This window comes from Trichoderma harzianum (genome assembly GCF_003025095.1).
Source record: "Trichoderma harzianum CBS 226.95 unplaced genomic scaffold M431scaffold_12, whole genome shotgun sequence".
NCBI lineage: Eukaryota > Fungi > Ascomycota > Sordariomycetes > Hypocreales > Hypocreaceae > Trichoderma > Trichoderma harzianum.
Window position 1 is genome coordinate 749,390 of NW_020209260.1, and position 21,293 is coordinate 770,682.

At 48.6% G+C, this 21,293-nt stretch overlaps 11 protein-coding genes and 1 non-coding gene across 12 annotated transcripts; 4 read left to right on the forward strand and 8 right to left on the reverse strand.

The window, feature by feature from the left end:
* Nucleotides 1–256: 256 nt before the first annotated feature.
* Nucleotides 257–1,956, reverse strand: M431DRAFT_511377 (hypothetical protein). Its single transcript, XM_024919643.1, has one exon. The coding sequence runs from the start codon at nucleotides 1,883–1,885 to the stop codon at nucleotides 476–478; it is 1,410 nt and encodes a 469-aa protein (XP_024770956.1). The 5' UTR covers nucleotides 1,886–1,956; the 3' UTR covers nucleotides 257–475.
* A 406-nt stretch (nucleotides 1,957–2,362) lies between these two features.
* Nucleotides 2,363–2,471, reverse strand: M431DRAFT_t157. Its single transcript has one exon. It is a non-coding gene; the product is annotated as a tRNA-Met (tRNA).
* A 77-nt stretch (nucleotides 2,472–2,548) lies between these two features.
* Nucleotides 2,549–3,061, reverse strand: M431DRAFT_238980 (hypothetical protein). The gene has a single exon (XM_024913697.1). It carries the CDS (start codon nucleotides 2,973–2,975, stop codon nucleotides 2,664–2,666), a length of 312 nt encoding a protein of 103 aa, XP_024770957.1. The 5' UTR covers nucleotides 2,976–3,061; the 3' UTR covers nucleotides 2,549–2,663.
* M431DRAFT_150179 (carbohydrate-binding module family 43 protein) lies at nucleotides 2,766–5,279 on the reverse strand. The gene is made up of 3 exons (XM_024912810.1): nucleotides 4,766–5,279; nucleotides 3,834–4,668; nucleotides 2,766–3,779 (listed from the first exon to the last, which is right to left on the reverse strand). The coding sequence occupies exons 1-3, from the start codon at nucleotides 4,847–4,849 to the stop codon at nucleotides 3,073–3,075; spliced, it is 1,626 nt and encodes a 541-aa protein (XP_024770958.1). The 5' UTR covers nucleotides 4,850–5,279; the 3' UTR covers nucleotides 2,766–3,072.
* A 1,506-nt stretch (nucleotides 5,280–6,785) lies between these two features.
* Nucleotides 6,786–6,956, reverse strand: M431DRAFT_498529 (hypothetical protein; the record flags this gene model as incomplete). The annotated part of the gene is made up of 1 exon (XM_024917706.1): nucleotides 6,786–6,956. One exon carries the CDS (start codon nucleotides 6,954–6,956, stop codon nucleotides 6,786–6,788), a length of 171 nt encoding a protein of 56 aa, XP_024770959.1.
* A 1,328-nt stretch (nucleotides 6,957–8,284) lies between these two features.
* M431DRAFT_239024 (hypothetical protein) lies at nucleotides 8,285–9,361 on the forward strand. The gene is made up of 2 exons (XM_024913698.1): nucleotides 8,285–9,211; nucleotides 9,260–9,361. Exons 1-2 carry the CDS (start codon nucleotides 8,489–8,491, stop codon nucleotides 9,263–9,265), a joined length of 729 nt encoding a protein of 242 aa, XP_024770960.1. The 5' UTR covers nucleotides 8,285–8,488; the 3' UTR covers nucleotides 9,266–9,361.
* Nucleotides 9,362–9,456: 95 nt separating this feature from the next.
* Nucleotides 9,457–10,473, reverse strand: M431DRAFT_94004 (hypothetical protein; the record flags this gene model as incomplete). Its single annotated transcript, XM_024924541.1, has 1 exon — nucleotides 9,457–10,473. The coding sequence occupies one exon, from the start codon at nucleotides 10,471–10,473 to the stop codon at nucleotides 9,457–9,459; it is 1,017 nt and encodes a 338-aa protein (XP_024770961.1).
* Nucleotides 10,474–11,607: 1,134 nt separating this feature from the next.
* Nucleotides 11,608–12,381, reverse strand: M431DRAFT_485147 (hypothetical protein; the record flags this gene model as incomplete). Its single annotated transcript, XM_024916259.1, has 3 exons — nucleotides 11,608–11,805; nucleotides 11,945–12,103; nucleotides 12,259–12,381. The coding sequence occupies 3 exons, from the start codon at nucleotides 12,379–12,381 to the stop codon at nucleotides 11,608–11,610; spliced, it is 480 nt and encodes a 159-aa protein (XP_024770962.1).
* A 1,097-nt stretch (nucleotides 12,382–13,478) lies between these two features.
* On the forward strand, nucleotides 13,479–15,314 carry M431DRAFT_93671 (GMC oxidoreductase; the record flags this gene model as incomplete). The annotated part of the gene is made up of 2 exons (XM_024924498.1): nucleotides 13,479–13,830; nucleotides 13,885–15,314. The coding sequence occupies 2 exons, from the start codon at nucleotides 13,479–13,481 to the stop codon at nucleotides 15,312–15,314; spliced, it is 1,782 nt and encodes a 593-aa protein (XP_024770963.1).
* A 791-nt stretch (nucleotides 15,315–16,105) lies between these two features.
* M431DRAFT_93338 (hypothetical protein) lies at nucleotides 16,106–17,887 on the forward strand (the record flags this gene model as incomplete). The annotated part of the gene is made up of 6 exons (XM_024924468.1): nucleotides 16,106–16,434; nucleotides 16,498–16,993; nucleotides 17,048–17,386; nucleotides 17,441–17,588; nucleotides 17,649–17,659; nucleotides 17,711–17,887. The coding sequence occupies 6 exons, from the start codon at nucleotides 16,106–16,108 to the stop codon at nucleotides 17,885–17,887; spliced, it is 1,500 nt and encodes a 499-aa protein (XP_024770964.1).
* A 227-nt stretch (nucleotides 17,888–18,114) lies between these two features.
* On the reverse strand, nucleotides 18,115–18,513 carry M431DRAFT_93383 (hypothetical protein; the record flags this gene model as incomplete). The annotated part of the gene is made up of 3 exons (XM_024924473.1): nucleotides 18,115–18,201; nucleotides 18,255–18,364; nucleotides 18,429–18,513. 3 exons carry the CDS (start codon nucleotides 18,511–18,513, stop codon nucleotides 18,115–18,117), a joined length of 282 nt encoding a protein of 93 aa, XP_024770965.1.
* Nucleotides 18,514–20,372: 1,859 nt separating this feature from the next.
* Nucleotides 20,373–20,900, forward strand: M431DRAFT_239098 (hypothetical protein). The gene has a single exon (XM_024913699.1). The coding sequence runs from the start codon at nucleotides 20,519–20,521 to the stop codon at nucleotides 20,813–20,815; it is 297 nt and encodes a 98-aa protein (XP_024770966.1). The 5' UTR covers nucleotides 20,373–20,518; the 3' UTR covers nucleotides 20,816–20,900.
* The last annotated feature ends 393 nt before the right edge of the window (nucleotides 20,901–21,293 follow it).

Below are 21,293 nucleotides of genomic sequence, written 5' to 3' on the forward strand. Positions count from 1 at the left end.
CTCACGGGTCTGGGTTTTCTCACGGGTCTGGGTTTTCTCACGGGTCTGGGAGGATTCATATATGGGAACTTGCTGGTGGAAAATTCATCAGCATTCGTCTAGCTGTTGGAAAGGAATTGAAGCGTTCTGGGAGGAAGAGAGGCTGCAGATCTCTAGGAGGCATTGGGCGGGAAGGAAAGTAGAAATACAATATGAAGTCACATCACACTCGAGTTCAGCCGATGATAGTGTCCGTCATGCTGTATCCTATCTCTATGTTTCGACTTGATCTAGAAGTTCCCCGTCGTATGCCATCTCTGGATACCGTGTTTTATTTTAAGGCATTAACCATATCAAAAGACTCCGTTTCCACCCAAGAGAGTAGTATTAGATCATTCTATATTCGCCGCAAGCTTGTACCGTTTGTCACTATTACCAAAACTCTGGAGCACTCTATAGCGACGAAAATTCAACTCCCCAAATCCCTCCAACTCCTCTAAACATCGCCTCCATGAACCAACTTCCCTCTAACATACACCTGCGCAATATTCCGATCATCTCCCGTCATGACAAACTTCTCCAGCATCCTCTCCGCTGAATCATTATCTTCATCCAAAGGCACATTGACGCCCTCTCGCCCATCTCGCATATCAATCACCAACGCGTCAAACTCCATCCCAACAGCAAATCCACCAACCTGCTCATCGAAGCCCACGACTTTGGCTCCTCCCTTGGTAGCCATGTAAAACACCTCTTCCCAACTCAGTGTCTCTCCTCCACCTCCTTCTTTGCTAACGGTTTCATTCTTCTCGGAATCGAATTTAGGATACAGTGCCTCTCGCGCATACGAAGTGATGAGAGAGTGCCTCATGGCATTCAACATGCTCGAGCTATATCCACCACCCGAATCCGTTCCCAAACCGACATTAATCCCCTTCCTAAGAAACTCTTTGACAGGAGCAGCCATGAAGCCTCCCCCGACAGTCATGTTGGCAGTAGGGCAATGAGCGACGCCACATCCCAAATCTTGCAGCTTATTGATCTCATATGGTGTCATGATGGTGCAGTGCGCAAGGATACTTCGCGGCGTGAGAAGCCCAAAGGACGAATACAAGTCAGCTTCGTTGCTAAATTCTGGAAAGAGAGATAACGTGGCGTTGATTTCCTGCGCAGCTTCATTGAAATGCGTCTGAATTGCCAGAGAAGGATCTTCGTGGGCCATTTCTCCCAAAGATTTAAGCAACTGTGCCGTACACGATATTGCGAAACGAGGCGTCAGAACAGGCTTAACAAGAGAGCCCTTTGGATCAATAGTCCGAATATGCTGAATACAAGCTTTCGTCGCAGAAATAGACTCTTGAGCAGACGTCTCGCAGTAAAACGACGGTGAGTTTCGATCCATGTTGCATTTCCCTATCAGAGCCCTCTGACCTCCTTTCAAGCAAGTGGATGCCAACACGCGAGTTGCCTCCCCATGAAGAGAGCCATAGTACGAAGCCGTCGTGACGCCCTGCCTGAGCATCCCCCGAACAAGCTTTTCGTAGACTTTTTCCGCATGAGACGCATCTTCAAATTTGGCTTCGTTGGGAAAAGTTATACCGTCGAGCCAGTCTAGGATGTGCATTCCTTGGCCGAGGCCTCGCTGCATCCATTGTGGGGCGTGGTTGTGTGTGTCAACGAAGCCTGGGATGAGGAATTGGCCATGGGAGAGTTTGATGAGGGGAATATTCTCAATGTTTTGCTCGACGAGAATTTTGTTGATATTAGAAGATGAGACGTTGGGCTGGAGAGTGAGGATAGTGCCGGAAGAGGAGACGGTGATGAGGGCGTCGGGGATGACGTGGAGCTGAGTGGGAGAGAGGGAATGGATGAGTGTTGCGTAGATTGCCTTGGAGGGTTCCGTCATGATGAATCTTGGTTGTGATATCAGGGGAATCTAATAAAAGTATTGAAGCTGTTGTTGATGATTGATTTCAGTAAGATGACGTTGAGATCAGTGTACCACAAGAAGCCGGAGCGGGGCCGTGATCCTTTGATCCAAACTTGTCATTCCAAGGCGGGGGCTGACTTGGTTCCTTATCAAACAACCTGTCTTACATTAGCCCATTGTTACAGTTGTCTCTTATCGTGATGTCTGTTACCAACAGATTCTCTAAGTTACACGAAAAATCCAGAGCAATTGGTGTAATGCACTCTCAATACTCATTTATCTCCCACAGAAAACAGTCATTGAGCTCTGCACCCATAAGACTCCCGTGGCCCATGCATACAACAACAACCAAACCAACCACCAAAAGAAACCTCACCCCGAACACCTCAAAAACAACAACTTCACAAACTCCCCCAAAAAACATCAAATCATTAAAGAAAAAAGCAAAAAGAATGTCCTCGGTGAGGCTCGAACTCACGACCTTCAGATTGCCCAAACTATCGTTTAGATCATATCGAACTTAATATGAGACTGACGCGCTAGCCAACTGCGCCACGAAGACTCTTTGATGTCCTGCCGATCCACATGATTGGATCATATGGGCTTCACTGATCAAGTTACCAGAATCGCCACCGAAATGGAATATCCAGACATCATTTGAACAATGCTCTCACAGACCAAGTTTCAATAAACCATATACGAGTAGCGAACACAAAATCATTCTCGCAAACACTGGCATCGTAATTCTCAATTCTTATAAAGTCCTGTATAAACCATCACGATACCCCCACAACAAGGAGGACATCTTAAAATGAATATATACAAGTTCAAAAAGAAGCAAAAAGATAAAAAAAGTCAGAAGCGAAAAGGTAAAAAAGGTATTTAAAAAGAAGAAATTTTCAAAGTATTGTAGAATCGTAAAAGTCAATACTGCTACCGTTCTAATAGCCAAAAAAACAAAAAGTTGCGGAACACGCAACACCAATGATGCCTTGTATATCAAAAACAAAAAAGTTTGAGTCCCCCAAGAAAAGAGGCCATACAAATCCTGGATCCAAAGATACATGAAAAAAACGACGATAATTATTTCACTTTCCTATAAACCTCCAAATCTACATACACAATCCCACTGTAAAAAAAATCCAAAGCCTCCTTTTTTAAATTTACAGGGCAATCATGGCACCGCCGGCAAGCATGGCGACACCCATGTACAGGGCGACGGACAGCTCACCAATGCTCAGGAGAGAGGCACTGGGGCGGCCGGCAACAGCGGCGCTCTTGCTGGTAGCAGCGCTCTTGTCGCCAGTAGAGGTGGAACCGGAGCCGACGGGGGAGGTGGCGGTGGCAGCAGCCTTGTTGATGGAGCTGGCAGAGGCGAGAGCGGCAGAGCAAGAAGAAGCAGCCTTGGCGCTGACAACCTGGGCCTGGCCGTTAAAGTCACAGGCGCTGGAGGACTTCTGCTGGGAGTTGTAGTAGGCGTCGAGGACGTAGTCAAGCTTGGCACCGTCATCGCACATGCTGTAGGCACCGTAGACACCAGTGGAAGCATCACCGTTGATACCGGCGCAGACGGCAGGGGACTTGCCGCAGATGAAGCCAAAGATGTCACCGTAGTCGTCAGAGGAGAGGTTGTCGGCGCGGACGCAAGACAGGGAGGTCTGCATGCAGGTGCAAAGGCCGGAGTCAGGGGTGGGGGGGAGGTCGTTGATGGCCTGCCAGTCATCGGTCAGAGCAGGGCAGCTGGCGGGCTTGTTGGTGGGCTTGTAGTCGCTGGAGTCAACACCCTTGGGGTCGGCCTTGGTAACCTGAGACTGGAGAGCGCTGAAGTCCTTGAGCTTGGTAACCTGGTTGTTCTTGACGGAGACGAGACCTGGAATCACGTTAGTTATGCGATATCAAGCCATCTTAAAGAAAAGAAACTCACCGTAGTCGTTGGCCTCCTCGAAGAACATGTAGACGATACCACCGCTGAAAACCTCAGTCATGGTGTCAGAGTACAGGGCAGCAGTCTCCTGGAAGATACGGTTGGCAGCACCGTCGGGCAAGTTGCAGCCGTACTCGGCGAAGAAGACGGGAACGGAGTAGTTGGAGAAGAAGGTGGTCTGCTCGTCGTATCCGGACTTTTGCATGGAGCTCTGGCCACACCAAGAGTAGATGTTGTAGCCCCAGAAGTCGATGGCGGAGTCCTGCTCGCCGCAGTTGAAGTAGTCGGCAATCTCGGCACGGATGTCGACGTCGTCGTTGGCGGCGTAGCCAACACCTTGCCAGCGGTAGTTCTTGGACTTGATGTAGGCCTTGGTGTCGCGGACGGCGGCCTTGACGTAGGCAGAGGCGCCGGTGTTGTTCTTGGCGTTGGAGACCTCGTTACCGGCAAAGTAGCCAATCACGTTGGAGTACTGGGACATCTCGTCGACGACGGCCTTGTAGCGGGCGAAGAGGTCGGTGTTCCAGCTGGGGGTGTCACGGTTGATGGACAGGGAAGGCTCTCCCAGGTCGGAGAAGACGTAGATGCCGGCATCGTTGAGGAGCTTCATGCAGGCGGAGTGATCGGCCGTGGCGTCAATGGCGTAGGTACGGATCACGTTGGTGCCCAGCTGCTGGAGCAGAGGAATGTCACGCTTGCAGTTGGCCTCGCTGGAGAGAGGGTCGATGAAGGTCGAGTTGCCAGAGGTGGTGGTTCCGGCCTGGCCGACATCCTGCTGGTACGCAACACCCTTGATGAAGAACTGGGTGCCGTTGGGGTAGAAGAACTTGGAGCCCTATTTTTTTGACATCGACAATCGACGATTAGTGGTTGATCTTTGGAGTTGGCGAGTTGAAGATCTGGAGAAGGAAAAGTGGAAAGTGGCTGCTCACCTTGGCGGTAATGGACGGCAGATCAGCAGAGAGGGCGCTGCCAGCCAGGGCGAGCATAGAGACGGAGAGCTTAGACAAGCTCATTTTGACGATTCTTGATGGTTTTGAAATGCGATATTTGCGTTGTTTCTAACGATTGGAAGTGCTGAAGAGCAACAAGGGAGTGGTTAGAATGGTAAAAGTTGATGTGGTTGGTGAAGCACCGAAATGATTGTTGTTTCTAAAGAGTGTCTGAAAGGCCAACTGTACGAGGCGGCCACCCTCAAAAATGATGAATTAGCTACAAAATCAAAAGAAAGATGCGAAAAAGAGATCTGGTCCGACCAAACGGCGCCATGGAGCAGGCGGCGAGTGTTTTGTTGTCGCGCCAGGAGAGTCGGAGGATCCAGGGCAAGGGGAAATTAGATGCGACAGAACAGGGGTCACCCCTGGCTAGCAGGCCTAGGCAAGGTACCCGAGCGCCTACCTGCCCTGAAGCCATTGATCAGTGGATGATCCATTTGCTGTACGGAGTACTACATACCTGTAGCCACTTGCACTACTGGGACTAATGGGAGGCGCAGTTGAGGAGACTTGGAAGCTTGTTTTGGGCAGATCAGGGCCAATGGCGGCTCCGTTCAGGGGGTCCGCGACCCCAGATCCCCTGTCACAGGACCCCTGGCCTGCATTTGGACGGTGCGAGCGAGCGAATTAGAAGATCGAGTCGCCACTGTTGCATGTGCCGTCGTTTCTTAGCAAAATATCACACACGAGCTGCCGTATTTTCGCTAATTTTTGCTAAGAAACAACTCTACACGAGCCTTCTTGAAGCCGAATTCCTGCACTGTGTGCCATCAGGTGTAGGAAAGGTGTGGACCCCAGCTCGCTCTGGTGAGAAAATACGGAAAGGGGGCTTTTGAAATGCGACTAAAGAGATGCTCTCCACAGGCGTATTTCCCCTGACTACTGTACATACAGCACGACAATGCGAGGCGAGGCGAGGCACGTTACAGGTCCCGTCTGGGCGAAATGAAGCAATAAAGTGACATTTGACTGCTCGCAGAATGATCTTCACGCTCGCGGTCCTTGCATATTCTGGGCGACTGCGTTCCAAATTAGCATGGAAATGAAGCTCTCGGGGTTCCTAGTGCTTGGCACATGGTTTTGCTTGTCGAGGCACTATTTTTTCTACATTTCTTGTCACGAATACAATGAGAATGCGTGGTGATTTGATTCAGCCGTCTTTTACGAGGTACTTGGCATTTGCTTGGATTTTGCTTGGTATCAATTACAGCCCTCTCCCTTTTTCCCTCGGGTGACGCGTCAAGGGCCTCCAAGTCTCATCTGAGCCTCTTTTCACATGCGACAGGCCGTGCTCGCCTTGTCTTGGCCAGCCTTGTTGGCACATGTTGCTTCATTGTTGCAAAAATATCTGTGCTTGCTTCCATGCTGTAACTGTAACCTCCATACCATACCGTACAGAAAAAAGATTCCACCCTTCCTCCAGCCGAGCCTCTCTCTCTCTCCAACCTGATGCTGTTTCGCATCGAAAAAGCGGCTAGCCCAGGAACCAAACATGCCCCCCGGCCCACCCTCGTCTGACACTCGCATTATTCCCTCCTCTCTTCGCCATTCTTTTTCGCTGCTCCTCTTCTCGATCCAGTTCTATTTTTCCCATTTTCGGGACCTCGGTGCCGTAGTGGCTGAGGAGCTGCGCTACTCCGTTCAACTGCCCTTTCGGACTCGCGATTCGTGAACGTTGCTCTTTTCCTCCCTTTCTCGGAGCCACGGCACACTGATGAGCAGCGCTTCGGATACGGCCCGTTTAGGAGCCGACTATCCGGCCCTGGAAGTTGCTCCGGGGCTCATTCACGCTGCTTGTTCTTTTTTTTGTTTCTTTTTCTATTTTCGCCTAGGTAGGTGAAGATGCGAGTTTGAATGGTGCTCGGGTCATCCGTATCGTAATGCAATCTGCTCTCTAAAATGGGACCACTCGCTTATGCAATGCCGCAAAGTATGAAATCGATAGAAAACATTGAACTTATCCCCTTCGTACTTTGTAGTAAAAGTCGCCAATGCTGCAGAGCACTTCGTCCCAAAACCTCATGGCGCTCCAGTTCTCTCGTCTTGGGCGGTGTCGATCGCGGTTCGACAAGTCCCGGCGGTGGTAGTGCCCACACGCATGGTGGTAGACGAGCTCGCCTTCAGACATATTTAATACGAGTAATACTGATCTGCGCGGAAGTGCGTTGCCACGGATAGCAGATGCCGGAGACTGAAACAGTCTGTGCTTTTTCAGCTGGAGTGATGCTGTGATGTGGTTGCTTTTATTGTATCAATCGGGTGCTGATTGGCGTTTGACAAAAATACGTGTAATTTGAGCTTGCATCGAATTGTTTTGGTGGTGATGGATGCAGGTGTTGATGTCAAGAGATGAAAACAGCAGAAACAACCATCAACGGATGATGGGTTCACCGCTTTATTTATTCTTGTTCCTTCCTGGATTCCTTCTGGCCCAAATAATACATGATCAACTCTGTACGTTTCAACCAGTACAATATGATTCTGCCTCGTGCCTTGGCTTGAAGTCATTTCTTGGTCATCTGCGTCGCCGGCGCCGTGACGGACAGTCACGAAGGATTCCGGCCGCCAGATCGGGTGTCCACTATGCCGATCATATGCATGTCCGAAGGCAAATTCTGTGACCTGAGGGGACTTTCCCCCAACATGCGATCATTGGAGCGCTCTTGTACCGCAGAGCATTACAGCCAAGAGAGGCGCTGGTGGTTGGACCCTACATGCGTTGGCTTGTACTGCACGTTCATGAGGCTTCCAGCTGGGCTCTCAAATAGGCCAGAACCAGAGCTGTTTACCCTACAAGCATAATGAGAGCATCAATTACGGCGCCATATACCAATTAATTGTCATGCGATTTGTCAGTAGAGGGTATAGTATAATATTGTGGGCTTTAAATGAATAGCAATGTATCCATATAGCGCTTGCTCTTCGAGAAATCATAAATGTTGTCTTTTATTACAGCTACCTGATAGAGTGTGCGGTAGCAATCTGGAGATGTGAATTGGAAAACTCCATACTTGAACAAATTGGCTAGCTAGTATTTTACATCATGGCAAATCGAGAAAAGGCACACGTAGCGACGAGGGGAAAAAAAAAAGACATTTCATATCAGTCGCTAAAGACAGCAATACGACAAATTTGGTCGAGCTTGCTTCTGCTCAAGTGCTGTTTGATGCTCCCAACGCAAGGCTGCGATCACCGACCGACGCCCCCACTACAGCTCCTAAACATCAATCATCAATAAATAACCGCCTTTGATTATTCTTGATATAAATTCACTACCGTTCAGGCGGACAGAACGATAGATTTGTTATCAGCTCTGCCCGCTTGTCATCGTGGCTGCTTGTTTCCCAATGGTTTTGAGGTCGGGAGAGGCACGACAAGCCACTTCAGGGCCAGCCACCAAAGGATCCATGTAACCAAAACCTCACACTTCAACCAACCTCCAGGCAGCTCTCCCCGCTTGCGACCCAGCACCTGCAATGGCGAATGCAATACGATAGAAGTATTCACTTCTTGCAGCCTTATTTCTTTCAGCATCAGATACGACGTCCACCCACCTCCAGCCTGTTGCGCGCAAACTGCGCATGACAAAGGCAGCTGGCTGCGATCTTGTCTGCCCCGCATCGAGTGCCGCACGCGATTCACGACTTTTCCAACACAACCATGAATCCAAGCGGCCTCGGGGCGTCCATGTGGGCGTCAGCCAGACGACGCCCCTACGAGCGATCTTTCGACAACCGCTCGAAATCCATGCCCCCCGTTTCAGCCTTGCCGACAGAGCCAAGCTCCGAACCGACGGCCGTCCTACCACCCTCAGCCTCGTCCGCCTCGCTGTCGCCGATCCAGGCCTTTCACAGATTCGAGCAGGCATGCCAGCGCCTGCGGTGGAAGTACATCGATCTTGAGTCCTCGTACCAGCGCGCTCTGTCTCCGCAAGACTACGGCTTCTCGACGCAGGACGCAGAGGTCAACTTCAAGGTCGATTTTCACGAGTTCTACGTCCGCATCGAACAGGCGCTGGTGTTTGTCCTTTTCGTCTTTGGCATCACTGTTCCTCGGGGTAGTGGCGGGCCGAGAAGCCAGGCGGCGCATACATATCATCATAACGTGCTCAAGACGTTGGAAGAGGAGGATAATCCGCTGTTCGAGGCGCTGGGAAGAGGAGATGTCAATCATGCGCTGTGGAAGGCCAAAGAGTTGCGGAATCGGTGGAAGGATGCGGCCGAAGGGAGGGAGACGCCGCCGCTCAAGATGTATGATTTGACATGGATCGTTAGACAAGTGCTCGGAGGCCTGGAGGTGTCATATGGCATCGCGGCTGGGAGGATTGAACAGCTCAGGATGGAGGGTGATGGGCTCGCAGAGAATGGAGGCACAGGCGGCGAGGCGGAGAATGGCGATGGGTGGGAGTGGATGGTAGAGATGGATTGGGAGGCGTAAAAATATATACGTTGGATGAGCGTCTCCATCTGCTGGACGGTTGGAGTTTTCTTGTATGATACAATACCCACATATGCACATAAGCCGGCGATTCTAGGTGGGAGCAAAATAGGTTGCTGTTATAGCACGGTCTTTATATATAGAGAAGCCGAATATTGAAGAAACGCATTTAATGTCATTTACATATAATTTCAGTATTCTTCCTCCTTTAATTTGTCTACTTTCCCCTTACGAAATGCCTTCCTTAGATCGCATTTACCATCATTTCGTCCTCCAGAGCGACACTCGGCGCACTTTTTGCCGTGGTTGACCAACAAGATATGCAGTCCGTATTTGTCTTCATCCGGCACCCTTGCTTCCAAATGTGCCTGTGCCTCCTCTCTGTTTGCCGTGGCTGGCCGCCATCCTAAGAGCCCTGTTATGCGATATACGTGAGTGTCCACTGGGAAGCTATCCCGCTGCAAACAGAACAAGAGAACGCAGCTCGCAGTCTTGGGTCCCACGCCTTGAAACGAGAGAAGTTCGCGCATGGCGGAATCATTAGAAGCGTGAAGGAGATGATCTAGAGAGTAGCTCCCATATCGAGCTTTTGTCTGGCAGAGGATGTTCATGATGACTTTGCTTTTGACGACGCTGAGACCGCCTGACTTGATCGATTGCTGCAGTTTCTCTGTTCCCCCTTCAACAATCGCCGCCCAGTTGTCACTCCCCCCGTATGTTTCGTCCATGGCGAGCTTCGCTCGAGTACTATTCTTATCACTCGTGTTCTGACTCAAGATCGTCCTAACAAGGGCATCGAGAACGGATGGAGAATCCCCACAACCGGCGCGCGTACTTGGAGCGACGACGGCTTCTGCTCGGCGCTTACGCTCGCCGTGGAGAGACGCGAGGATACGATGAGCTAATGAACATTCCTGAGGTGTCGGATGGGGAAAATCTGGGAAAGGAGATGTTTGAGAATGAGCCGTGAATGATTTGAGCTTGCGGGCTTGAAGGATGGCGGCCTTGTCTAGGGATTTTGGTGGAGGAAGTGGTTTAGTCGTAGAGAAGGGTATTTTGGATATGGATAGATCTGATGTGTTGAATTTGGATTCTGATTTGATAGATGAAGCTGCGTCTTTGATGTTGAGGTTGATGTTGGCTTCATGCTTCTTGATGTTGCGGAGGCTGCGCCTTGGAGGCGGCGATTCTATAGCTTCTTGTTTCATGGTTGAAGGAACTGTTAAGAGGGAATGATGAATGATGTTAGGTAGTGATGTATAAAGCTTGTTTCTATAGATTGAAAGCGGTTTCTCTAAAATGTAATATTTAATGAAGCCATTGGCGGTGTAAGATGAGAAATGTCAATGTGAAGTCGATGAGGTCAACGATTGCCACCATGACTAAGCTGCGAATCGGTACAGGTAACTGCCCCTTCATACCTTTCATAATTGCACCCGAATGTCTTACATGGCCCAGAAAACATCTTTCAAATCTAAGATTGATCTACTTACTGAAAATGGCTTTGTAATGATCAATTTGGACAATGAGACTCTGGCCTGACTTGTGGACGCCAATTTAACTGCGACCCAAGTCTTCTATGTTCTTAGCGTCAGCCGTAGTTGTAGAAAGATTGTGCGAGTTTGCGGGCCTGGCTGAAGGGGTACTAGGTTGATGACTCTTAGGTATTTTATTTTATTTTATTTAATTCTTCTTCTTTTTCGGCTTTTTTTTTTTTTTGTTTTTTTTTTTTGGCCTCGATTCGTTGATTGGCATTTTTGATCGGCTTCCCCATCACTACCTTGCCGCTCGAGAAGATGGGTCGAAATACATCATCAGCTTCAGGTACGTTGGTCAAGTTATGTAGCCTGGTTAAATATCTCACTTTTCTTGTGGTGACGCCCTGCATAGTATCCTGGCAAAAATAGCCTACAACTCTCTTCTGGCAAGTGTCTTGACCATGTCCAGGTATCAAGCAGTGATTGCAAACAAATTTCCATCTGGAGACTATGACGATGCTGTCTAGTGATTTAAGGCGATTATACGGCGTACAACTCTGCATATTTGTCTAAAATGTTACTGTAGTATCCTAGTAGTCCAGTAATTGAGATCGGCTTGGCGTTATCAGAGGCCAGTGGAATCTGAGGGGCAGAGTCATTATGAATCATGAGTGTGGATACTACTATTACTTTGCTTGTACCTCCTGACATGTCTATGAAATTTAACTATATCTACTCGATCTATTTATATCTACTCTATCTATCTATATCTGCTAGATCTATTAATATATACTGGATCTATCTACATCAACTGGATCTATTATTGATATGAACTAGTCTGCTCAAATAGTCGCGGTGGTGTATCTATCTTTGTGAGGATTCCAGAAGATATATCGTCGACATATTGGGCGAATATGCGAATTGGTCATCTTCTGACGAAGACGACGAGCTATCATCACCTAAAGACACTCCGCCATTCTCATCATTATCAAGCAGCTCTGGATTTTCGCCATAGTAATCATCATTACCTTTCTCCTCATCGTCGTGGCGTGGCGTTTTATGCTGGCCAGATTGATTATTAGGTCTGCGACTCTGAACATTCAACCGAATCTCGTAACGGCACATCCAGGAGGCGGATCAAGAACGTTCAATTTTTCCACACCGTCTACCGAACCTTTGCTGAATTGCGTATATGTCTTACCCGAGACAATTTGGTATTAAAACGGGTAACCATTAAACTGTGAGTAGGACTGAACAGAAGTGGGGATGAGTATATCTGCATCGGGGCGAGCTCCATATGCTGCCGAGTCCTGAAGGCGGCCTTATCTCGAGATTCCTCTTGGACGGCCGAAACAATGAGCTGAACCACCAAAATGCTCTGGCCGCCGTCTGGGCGTTATATTGCATAAATCGGCTCGCATCGTATATCATTTTTTAAAGCTCCTCTGCTGCAGAGCGTTTCTGCTGTAGTTAGTTTGGTATACCTCTTTATGGGATAAAGAGTCCGCGGCTTACCTTTAGCAATTCGTTGAGCCTCTGGAAATAGTTTCCCTGCGTAGGTGGAATGGCGCTGGGCAAAGTTAGACTAGCTTCTTGGAAGATTGGCCTGATACCGGAGAGGCAAACACCGTTGTTCATGTCGAGAAACGAGTTCAAAACGTCAGCGAAGTCAGCGACTCAATCCAATCTCTCTAAGGGCGACATATCCAAGATGTCAAGGGCTCCGGACGGCAAATTGTTTGCATCGTGGCCAAGGATCTTATCTCAAAATCGGCCCCAATCGATGCACAGGATCTCGTACACACATAACACGATCATGGCGAAGCAACGATAGCCAAGGCGACTTTTGTCTCTGTACACATGAAGGGCTAAGAGTTGTCTGATACAAAGCAGTGAATATACAAAAGTCATCATCTTTGTCATTTTTCCTCTGTGAACTTAAGTATTCATTCCAACGTTCAAATGTGGCCTCAAAGACAAGTCCATGCAGCCATCTCCATTCGCCTTCATGACGCCTCTCAGTGCGCCACGGAACCGAGACTGGGAGTATCCTTGACACACTCAGGAATCGAAAACTCCGAATACACATGAGAAACTATGCATTACTTCATCGATTGGCATGTTTACCCCTCGTTCCTGGTACTTTTGGCGCAAATACTGATACTACCAGATAGGCAACTCTATTTAGCCTTTTAGGAACCATGAAAAGGCCGAAATTGCTGGCCTCAGCCCCCATATGCGGAGAACATGAACAGGGATCACAGCTCCCTCGGAAATCGTGCAGGCTGGGGTATTCAATATGTGCTGAAGACCCGGATTGATGGCCTCATAGTCCGGGATCGTGTCCACTAGCCTTATCCTTAGAACAATGAGATGAAGAGGACCTGGATGTTTTACCTGGGGGTGGATCTGCCAAATATTGGCAAACCCCGAGAACTCCATGGAATGCGCTGCTTTTGATCACGCGCGGCTTGCTCGCAGATCCTTCCGTTGTACTGCCGATTTATCGACTAATGTGTCTCATCGGACCGAAAACATTACAAACTCCTGGTCGTGACGATTTGACAAGCCTCTATCTCCAGTTCCGTGGAAACAGAGTTCTCCAGAAAGTTAAACGAAAGAAATATAAAAGTACTGTAGTACGATGGATTTCACTTTCGATATATATACTAGCAAGGAGTCGAACCTTCGAGGCATTGATCGTGGATAGTGTCTTGTTCTCATCGCAAAGCAACATGCCGTCTCTCAAAACACGCTTCGGCGCTCTTGCGCTGGCCACGGCATTTTTACCTCCTCAGTCATTGGCCACGCCAATTGATTCTTACGACTACATCATTGTTGGCGCAGGGACAAGTGGACTTCTCTTGGCCAATCGCCTGACCGAAGACGCCAATCTCAACGTTGCTGTCATTGATCCTGGTGCCGATGAACGAAACAACACAAACGTTGTCAATCCGCTCGCATGGCTGGGATTAAGTGGGACATCTGTCGACTGGAATTATTCGAGTGTTCCTCAGGAATACATTGGTGGAAGAGTTCTCCCGTACGATGCAGGTAAGGGGATAGGTGGGACCAGCTTGATAAATGGTATGAATGCACGAAGCCCTTAAATGGAGATGGGATCAATACTGAGTCAGCTAGGGATGACATATATTCGAGGAGACCAGGCGCAATTCGATTCCTGGGAGGATCTCAATCCTGGGTCAGGATGGAATTGGGATACCATGCTACAGTACTACAAGAAGGCTGAGCGATTCTTCCCTCCCTCGTCATGGCAGGAGGCTGTTGGCGCACTATATGAAGAGGAATACCATGGATCCTCAGGAGGAATTGACGTCGGCTTCAGCCCAGTCCTGCTCAACGGCTCTTTTTACGGAGACGCCAAGACCGCTTGGGCAAATCTCGGCCAATCTCTCGACAAAGATGTGAATAGCGGACACACGGCTGGATTCGACGTTTGGCCACAGACTCTGAATCCAATCAATAACACACGATGCGATGCTGCCACGGCGTTTTACTGGCCTGTACAAGATAGACCAAACCTGACGTTAATCAACGGCACAGTTTCTAGGATTCTGTGGAAGAATTACACGGGCTCGACTCCTGAAGCGTCTGGCGTTGAGTACGTGATGCCGAATGGACAGAACAAGACTATGAAGGCTGAGAAAGAAGTAATCTTGTCCGCAGGTGCCCTGCGTACGCCGCTTATTCTTGAGCTCTCCGGTATCGGTAACCCAAGTATTTTGGAGGAATTGGGCATTGAGACGGTTGTTGACCTACCAGGCGTGGGAGAAAACATGATTGATCAACCTAACATGGCCCTGTCCTACTCGACCAACACCACATTCCCCGGATACGCACCGTATGCTACATTTGTTAATGCTACTTCTCTTTTCGGGGACGGCTTTAAAAGGGTATCTGATGTAGCAAAGCTGCTCTTACCGCACTGGGCACGGCAGATTTCCAAGGAGACAAACAGAGCTTTAAACGCCACGGCAGTCGAGCAACTCCTTCGAGTTCAATACGATCTAATATTTGAGAAGGATGTTACCATTGCTGAAATACTATCTACTGCAAGTGGCACTGGCGCTTTTTCAGCGTACTGGGGTACTCTGCCTTTCAGCCGTGGGAGTGTACACCTCAACTCGACCGACGACATCAACACACCCAAGATCAACCCGAGATTCATGGCTATAGACTTTGACATGATTGTTCAAATCGCCATCGGACGCCTTGCAGCAACGTTCTGGAATACCCCGCCCATATCTACCAGTATCGAGACTGAGTTGCAGCAAGCTCTTTCGCCAGACGCTTCATGGAATCAATGGAAGAACTTTACAGACAGCACCCTGATATCGAACGCACACCCCATTGGGACCGCGGCGATGCTTCCGAGAAAACTTGGCGGAGTTGTCGATCCGCAGCTCCGCGTATATGGCACGAAAAATGTGCGGGTGGTGGATGCTTCTGTGATACCGTTGCAGATCAGCGGACACCTTACTGCTACACTGTATGCCATTGCGGAGAGGGCAGCGGCGGAATTTATTGCTCCAGCTCGGGATGCTGTGTGATGCGAGATGCTACCGTGATGTAAGGGATGTGGGGGTGTAATGGTGTTGTGAGAGATTTGTCCTGTCAGTTGAGTCTTTACATGCTACATTATGAGTCTTTTAGTGAATCAATTAATGAATGCTGATTCTTTCATATATGATTGTACAATCTATCGAATAACTATTTCGTCACTAATAGTCATGAGCCGGTTCCGCAGTTCTCGTTTCCTCGTACTCCTTGCCACCCCATAACCGTGAATGAGACGTCTACATCAAGGCAGTGTCTCATTGCCCCCTTGATTCGCCATCATCATCCCGTCCAAAGTGGCTGCAGCAAACTCACCTGCATGACATGCCCCTTCTCCGCATCCGAAGGCAATCTTGTAAGCGGGACAAGGCATCGTCCTCAGCAGTTCGACCACGTATCCCAAGCCACGCGATGCCGCGCAACGAATTAAGACAATGCTCTTCAATTCAACAAGCCGCTCTACCCCTCGTGTCAATCGATCGTCCCTCCGATCTAGTTGCTTTCCGAGTTAGAAGAGGAGCTATAGTCTGACAGGTTGAAGGTTAAAAATGTTAGTCGGCTGTCGCACCCGTCATCACGGTTTCTATATGGGGATGTCTCACATGGCGCAGCCAATACGCAGCGTCGGGTTGGACAAGGTCTCCGAAAAAGTATAATCGTGTTGGTATAAATGCCCGTCTTGTTCCCATTCGAAAAAAAAGGGGCGAGGTGATGTGTTTGACAAGGGAGACATCTTGATTCTGCTTATTGGAAGTTTTCGCAACGCTGCTGAAGGGTTTCCACGATGGTGAGCCTCGTCGCTACACTTGCTTCGCCGCGGGATTGGCCTGCTAGCGCTTTGCTGCTGGCGGCTACTCTTGTTATCTCGCTTCTTGTTCGTTTGTTGAGGCGGCCTGGCCTCCCTTCGGGTGCGTCCTTTACGGAATGGGGTGTGCCGTTCATCGGCTCCCTCAACTTCTTCACCAAGAGAGGCGATTTCCTGCGAGAAGGCACGAAACGTAGCCCCAACGGCTACTTTAACTTTTATTATGGCTCGTATCCTATCGTTGCTCTCTCAGGAGAAAAAGCTCGCTCGGCTTATTTTAACACGAGAGGTCTTGATCTGAGCGCTGGGTATGAACTCCTTCCTTGCATAAACACCTGCGTTCGGGGCGAAAGAGACTGACCAAGCCGTAGATTCAGGAAACTCTTTTCTGCTGGCCCTGACATTGACCACATGCTTGGCTGCAATATGAGTGCTTACTTTATAGTACTCTTCAAGAAGCTTACCGGCAAGGAACACTTGGCCACTTGTCTTCCCTACCTGAATAAAGACGCCCGCGATGCCTTCTCCGCAATCGATACGTCTGTTCCCATGGATCCTTTTGTAGTTCTTTATGATTTACTCTACAAATTCACTCATCGCACCGTCGGCTGCCATGACGTTGCCGAAGACCCTGTGCTTCAAGAGAAGACGATGCGGTTGTACGAGAAGCTGGATAAGACTGCCGCCATACAGGTCATGTTTCCGTGGCTACCCACGCCTACGAAGCTCAACAAGTTATGGGCGGGGGCAAAGTTGCATATGCTCTTTGGGGATATAATACGGGAGAGGAGAAAATCTGGCCGTAAAGCAGAGGACGTGATGCAATACCTGATGGACAAGGGAGAGAGCGATTTGCTGTCCTCGGCCGTAAGTATCTGACTTGATGGTTAATGTAATATGAACTAACCGGCTACTGAATAGTTCATTATTGGCGCTTTGTTCGCAGGCTTGATCAATACGGGAGTCCAGTCTGCATGGATCCTTTGCTATCTCGCTTATGACCCCGTTTGGTATGCCAAGGTCAGAGTTGAAGTCGACGCAGCTGTTGAGAAATACCGGACTTCAGACGATCAGACACCCGTAGATGTTCTAGCAGGACTTTCTCTCGAGGCATGGGAGTCAGAATTCCCTTGTATCGACTTTGGAGTGCGGGATAGCATCCGACTGAATCTCATGGGAGCTTCAATTCGCCAGAATACTTCCGGGAAGGATATTGTGCTAGGTGATACTGGTGTCGTTGTCCCGAATCAAGCTTTTGCGGTGAGTTTTTAGCCAAAGGGTAAGAGTAGGCGATGCTGATATTTTTGTTGAAAGGTATATCATGTTTCCGATATCCACATGGACGAGGCCATTTACAAAAATCCTCTCAAATGGGATCCTGGGCGATATTTCCCCGAAAGAGGAGAAGATAAGAAGCGCCAGCATGGATATATCGGCTGGGGAACTGGATTGCATCCATGTTGTAAGCAGATTCTGATGCTCAATCCGTTGTGATTTGGATGCCAAGCTAACATTGACTTAGTGGGCATGAGAGTATGCATGAGAAGTGATGATGAGTGAACAAAAAAGCTAACGAGTTGATAGATTGCAAAACTGGAATTGTTTGTTTCTACGGCCACCTTCTTCGCCATGTTTGACTTTAAAGCTGTGGACAAGAATGGGAATCTGGCGACGGGGCCGCTGCCGTCTTATGATAGCAATGCTCTGGCGGCGAAGCGTATGATTGACACGGTCTATTTCAAGTGCGATCGCAGGTTCTAGGTAAGAATTGCGAACGGAAATAATAGTTAAGATGATGGTAGCGAAGATGGAGAGTGGGTTTCCATATTCCATGTATTGGCGGCGCAGCGAGGAGAGGGACGCGATGTTTAGTCACAGTGCGGCGTATTCTTTTTGAAGAATGAATAGCTTAGGTGTTGAGACTATCTACCTTCCATTCGTGTCTATTGGCTTTGCTTAGGTGTAGGCCCTGATAGGCATAAGTTCTGCTAGGCGGAAGTCTTCTGTTGCATCTCGTGTTCAATCTGTGCGGCGAGTGATGCTGGCGTCTGGGCACCCGTATTGCGAGTCCGCTCCTAGCCACATTGTTAGCAAGATGTCTCTAGATATAAGACCCCATATTATTTACCACAAAGTCCTCCTTGTCGGGATCTTCCAAAGGCATCTTGTTTTGATCTTGTGTCGAAGTGATTTTTGGGGCGAGATTCCGCTGCTTTGCAAGGAGGCTCTGAGATGGTGCTAGATTCACTATGAGCATGGATGAACTGATGAAGAAGGAAGATACTGATAGGGGTTGATGTACATTCCGTTGTGCTCGTGACTGGGCCTGGATAAGTTGGAGGAAGCTGCTGCTGGTAAGCAGATTGGCCTGCTTCGCGATTCGTCATTGTTAATGAGAAGATGGTTTGCAGGATATTGAGCTTGTAAGGAATTTGATACGACCGTGGAGTGTAGAAGGCGAAGATGAAGGTGAAATTCTGCTGTGAAGATGTGATGTTATTGTTGCTATAGTGATATATCGTCTTGCAGTGATTCACTCGACCAAGGTCCCGTGACTTATTAAAGTTCAACATATTCCCTTTTTTACCCTATCGATTAACTCATGGTTTGCATTTAGAGTGATACTTGGGCAGAAAAAGTTGGTCCTTTAGTAGTCCAACAGCGGCACAAGTCAAGCCTATGTCCCTCAAGAAGATGCCAACCATGACTGTTGGTGCTGGCATCTCGGATGCTGCTCCTAGCGGACAATCTCCTTGTCTGGATACCAAATCAAGATGTCGAGATGCACGAATACCAACTAAATCTCTGGCCACTAACGCAGGTATGAATGGCCAGGCAAAAGCATTGCACATGACGCGTTTATATGCAAGTTTCATCTTCCATACATTTTGAGCCTAGCGCCTTTAGTATTTCTGTTTGTTCAACTTTGCCCTTCGCTTTCCCTTCCCTGATTACACTTTTACCCCTTATATAATAGTAGTTGCTTGAGCAGCCCTCGATTCCATTCTTTATTACAGACTGCACGACGAAATCAGCAGCACAGATCGGATGGACGATCCTCTTCTGAAGCCTTGAAATTCGAGATAACCAAGGGCCAGTTAGTCAGACGCCTTTCCCTCAGCATATAGCCAGCCTCTCAGCATGCGATTTCCGTTGTCCGATTTCTGTTAAACAATAGCCTCTTGTCTTTACTAACTTAGGTCGTTAAGTCTAGGTATACTCGCCCCGGTCCCTAACTGACAACAGTATCGGTTTGTTATGCTTAAATAAACCACCTCTGAAAGATACACGAGAACGGTTCATCTTGAAACACCTGGTTGCCAGTCCAGCGTCGGTGCTGCAACTACAGCACAGACGTAGAGGTCGACTTATGTTCCACGCCAGCAGTTGACATTGCACTACTTCTTCATAACGCCCTGATGTGGTTTTCTTGTTGGATCTTGAGCTTTATAGCTCCTTCATCTCCACAACGTTTGATGTGAGTGCTCTTCCAGAGACTACTCAAGTGCAGCTTACTCACTCTCTCTTAGTTCACCTTACTGGACTACGCAGACCTGCCTGTTCAAAAGATCAGACTCGACCCAACGAGAAGCCTCATATGTCGCATCTGCTTCTGATCCAAACTTTGAGGTGTCATGTATGAGCAGTAGAGAGAATGCAAGGTAGTTTGTTCTCTGCAAGCAAAGCATACATGGCCATTTCCCGGTCCTGAGCCGTTCCGTGATGAACCCTCTCTGTCGTGCGATTGGCTTGGCTTGCGCTGCATGCTACTAGGGTATCAAGCGGAGGTCAGACAAAGCGAGACCGCAAAATGAATAAGTGCATATATCCAGCAATATACATGTAAACACCTAATCAGATCATCAAGTTGTGCTTTTGTAAGAGGGCGCCTATTCAGCTAGCGCTGGAAATTTACTATGTAGCTATAGTAGCGGTTACTAGAGAAATATAGATATAGTAGCAGATACTTGAAGAACTGGTGTATAATTTCTCGTTTGGGTGTTCGAAATCTTCGAGTGCCCTCGCTGTTGTATAACCAATTATTTGGCAGCGAGTCCCTGTGTTGCCCGGGCAGATGCAGAGACTGAGGCTCTTATTGCGGTGCTCGTTGCCCGTGGCCATTTTATGCAGTGCCCGATTTGTCGGTAAACCTATGAATGGACTGGCGGTTGCAATTACATCACGTAAGCGTCTGTGTGAAATATTTAATCGTTCTGTTGCTAATTCTTTTCTTTTATTTCCAGCTGCTTATCTTATTTATGTCGGTATTATGGTGTCGTCGCTGTGGACTAGGGACTTTCGATTTCAATGCCGCTCTCCACTACAATCACGGTAACTGCCAGGGTCATTGGCAACAGTTCCAAGATGATGAGTTGAGGGATATCCCCATCGATGTCGCTGCAAACTCATGAACAAACGCCAGACAATCTCGCTGTGGTGGTCGCTGACCGCACTGTTGCTGTGTCGCGTCTTTTCCCACTTGGAGTGGACCGCGATCCTGAGCGTGAAAGGGTGATTGATCATTGCGCTCACTACTCCGTCTTGGCGGATGCGAACAGGGCGGACAGGCGCCGGTGGATCTGTGAATTGTGCCGAAGCCATTTGCCACGACTCTGGGCTTGTACTACTCGCTGCGAGACGCGGTTGTGCATGCGTTGCCGGGATCAAAACCAGTGGGTGAATCGGTGAATATGGTTCATCTACTTTCGGTGTTGCGTGTTCTCTAGATGCAAAGAGTCATTAGTCTAAATGTCACAAAACTCGTTCATAACCTACCTGAAGCTCCTGTTGTAGATTTAGTGTGGCTTTTCCGCTGCATCTTGAGCTTTTACAGTCCCTTCATCTTGAGAACTTGACGTAAGCGCTCTTCCAGACTGGAGACTACCCAAGTGTAGCTTACATGTATGTACTCACTCTCTCTTAGTTCACCCTACTGGACTCGACCCTCGGAGTACGTTTCTGAGGAGAATTCTTTTACGTATCTTGTCGTCTCGCTGGAGACATTCTCTTTCCCCCCAAGGAGAAGCCTCACATGCCACATCTGCTTCTGATCCAAATCGCGTAATCCCGACACATCGTATCAATCTCGCTTCTCCCTCGTTACCAGACGTACGTTCTACAGTCACCATTAGACCAGCTTGGACAGTGCTGATCCGCAATCTCAGAT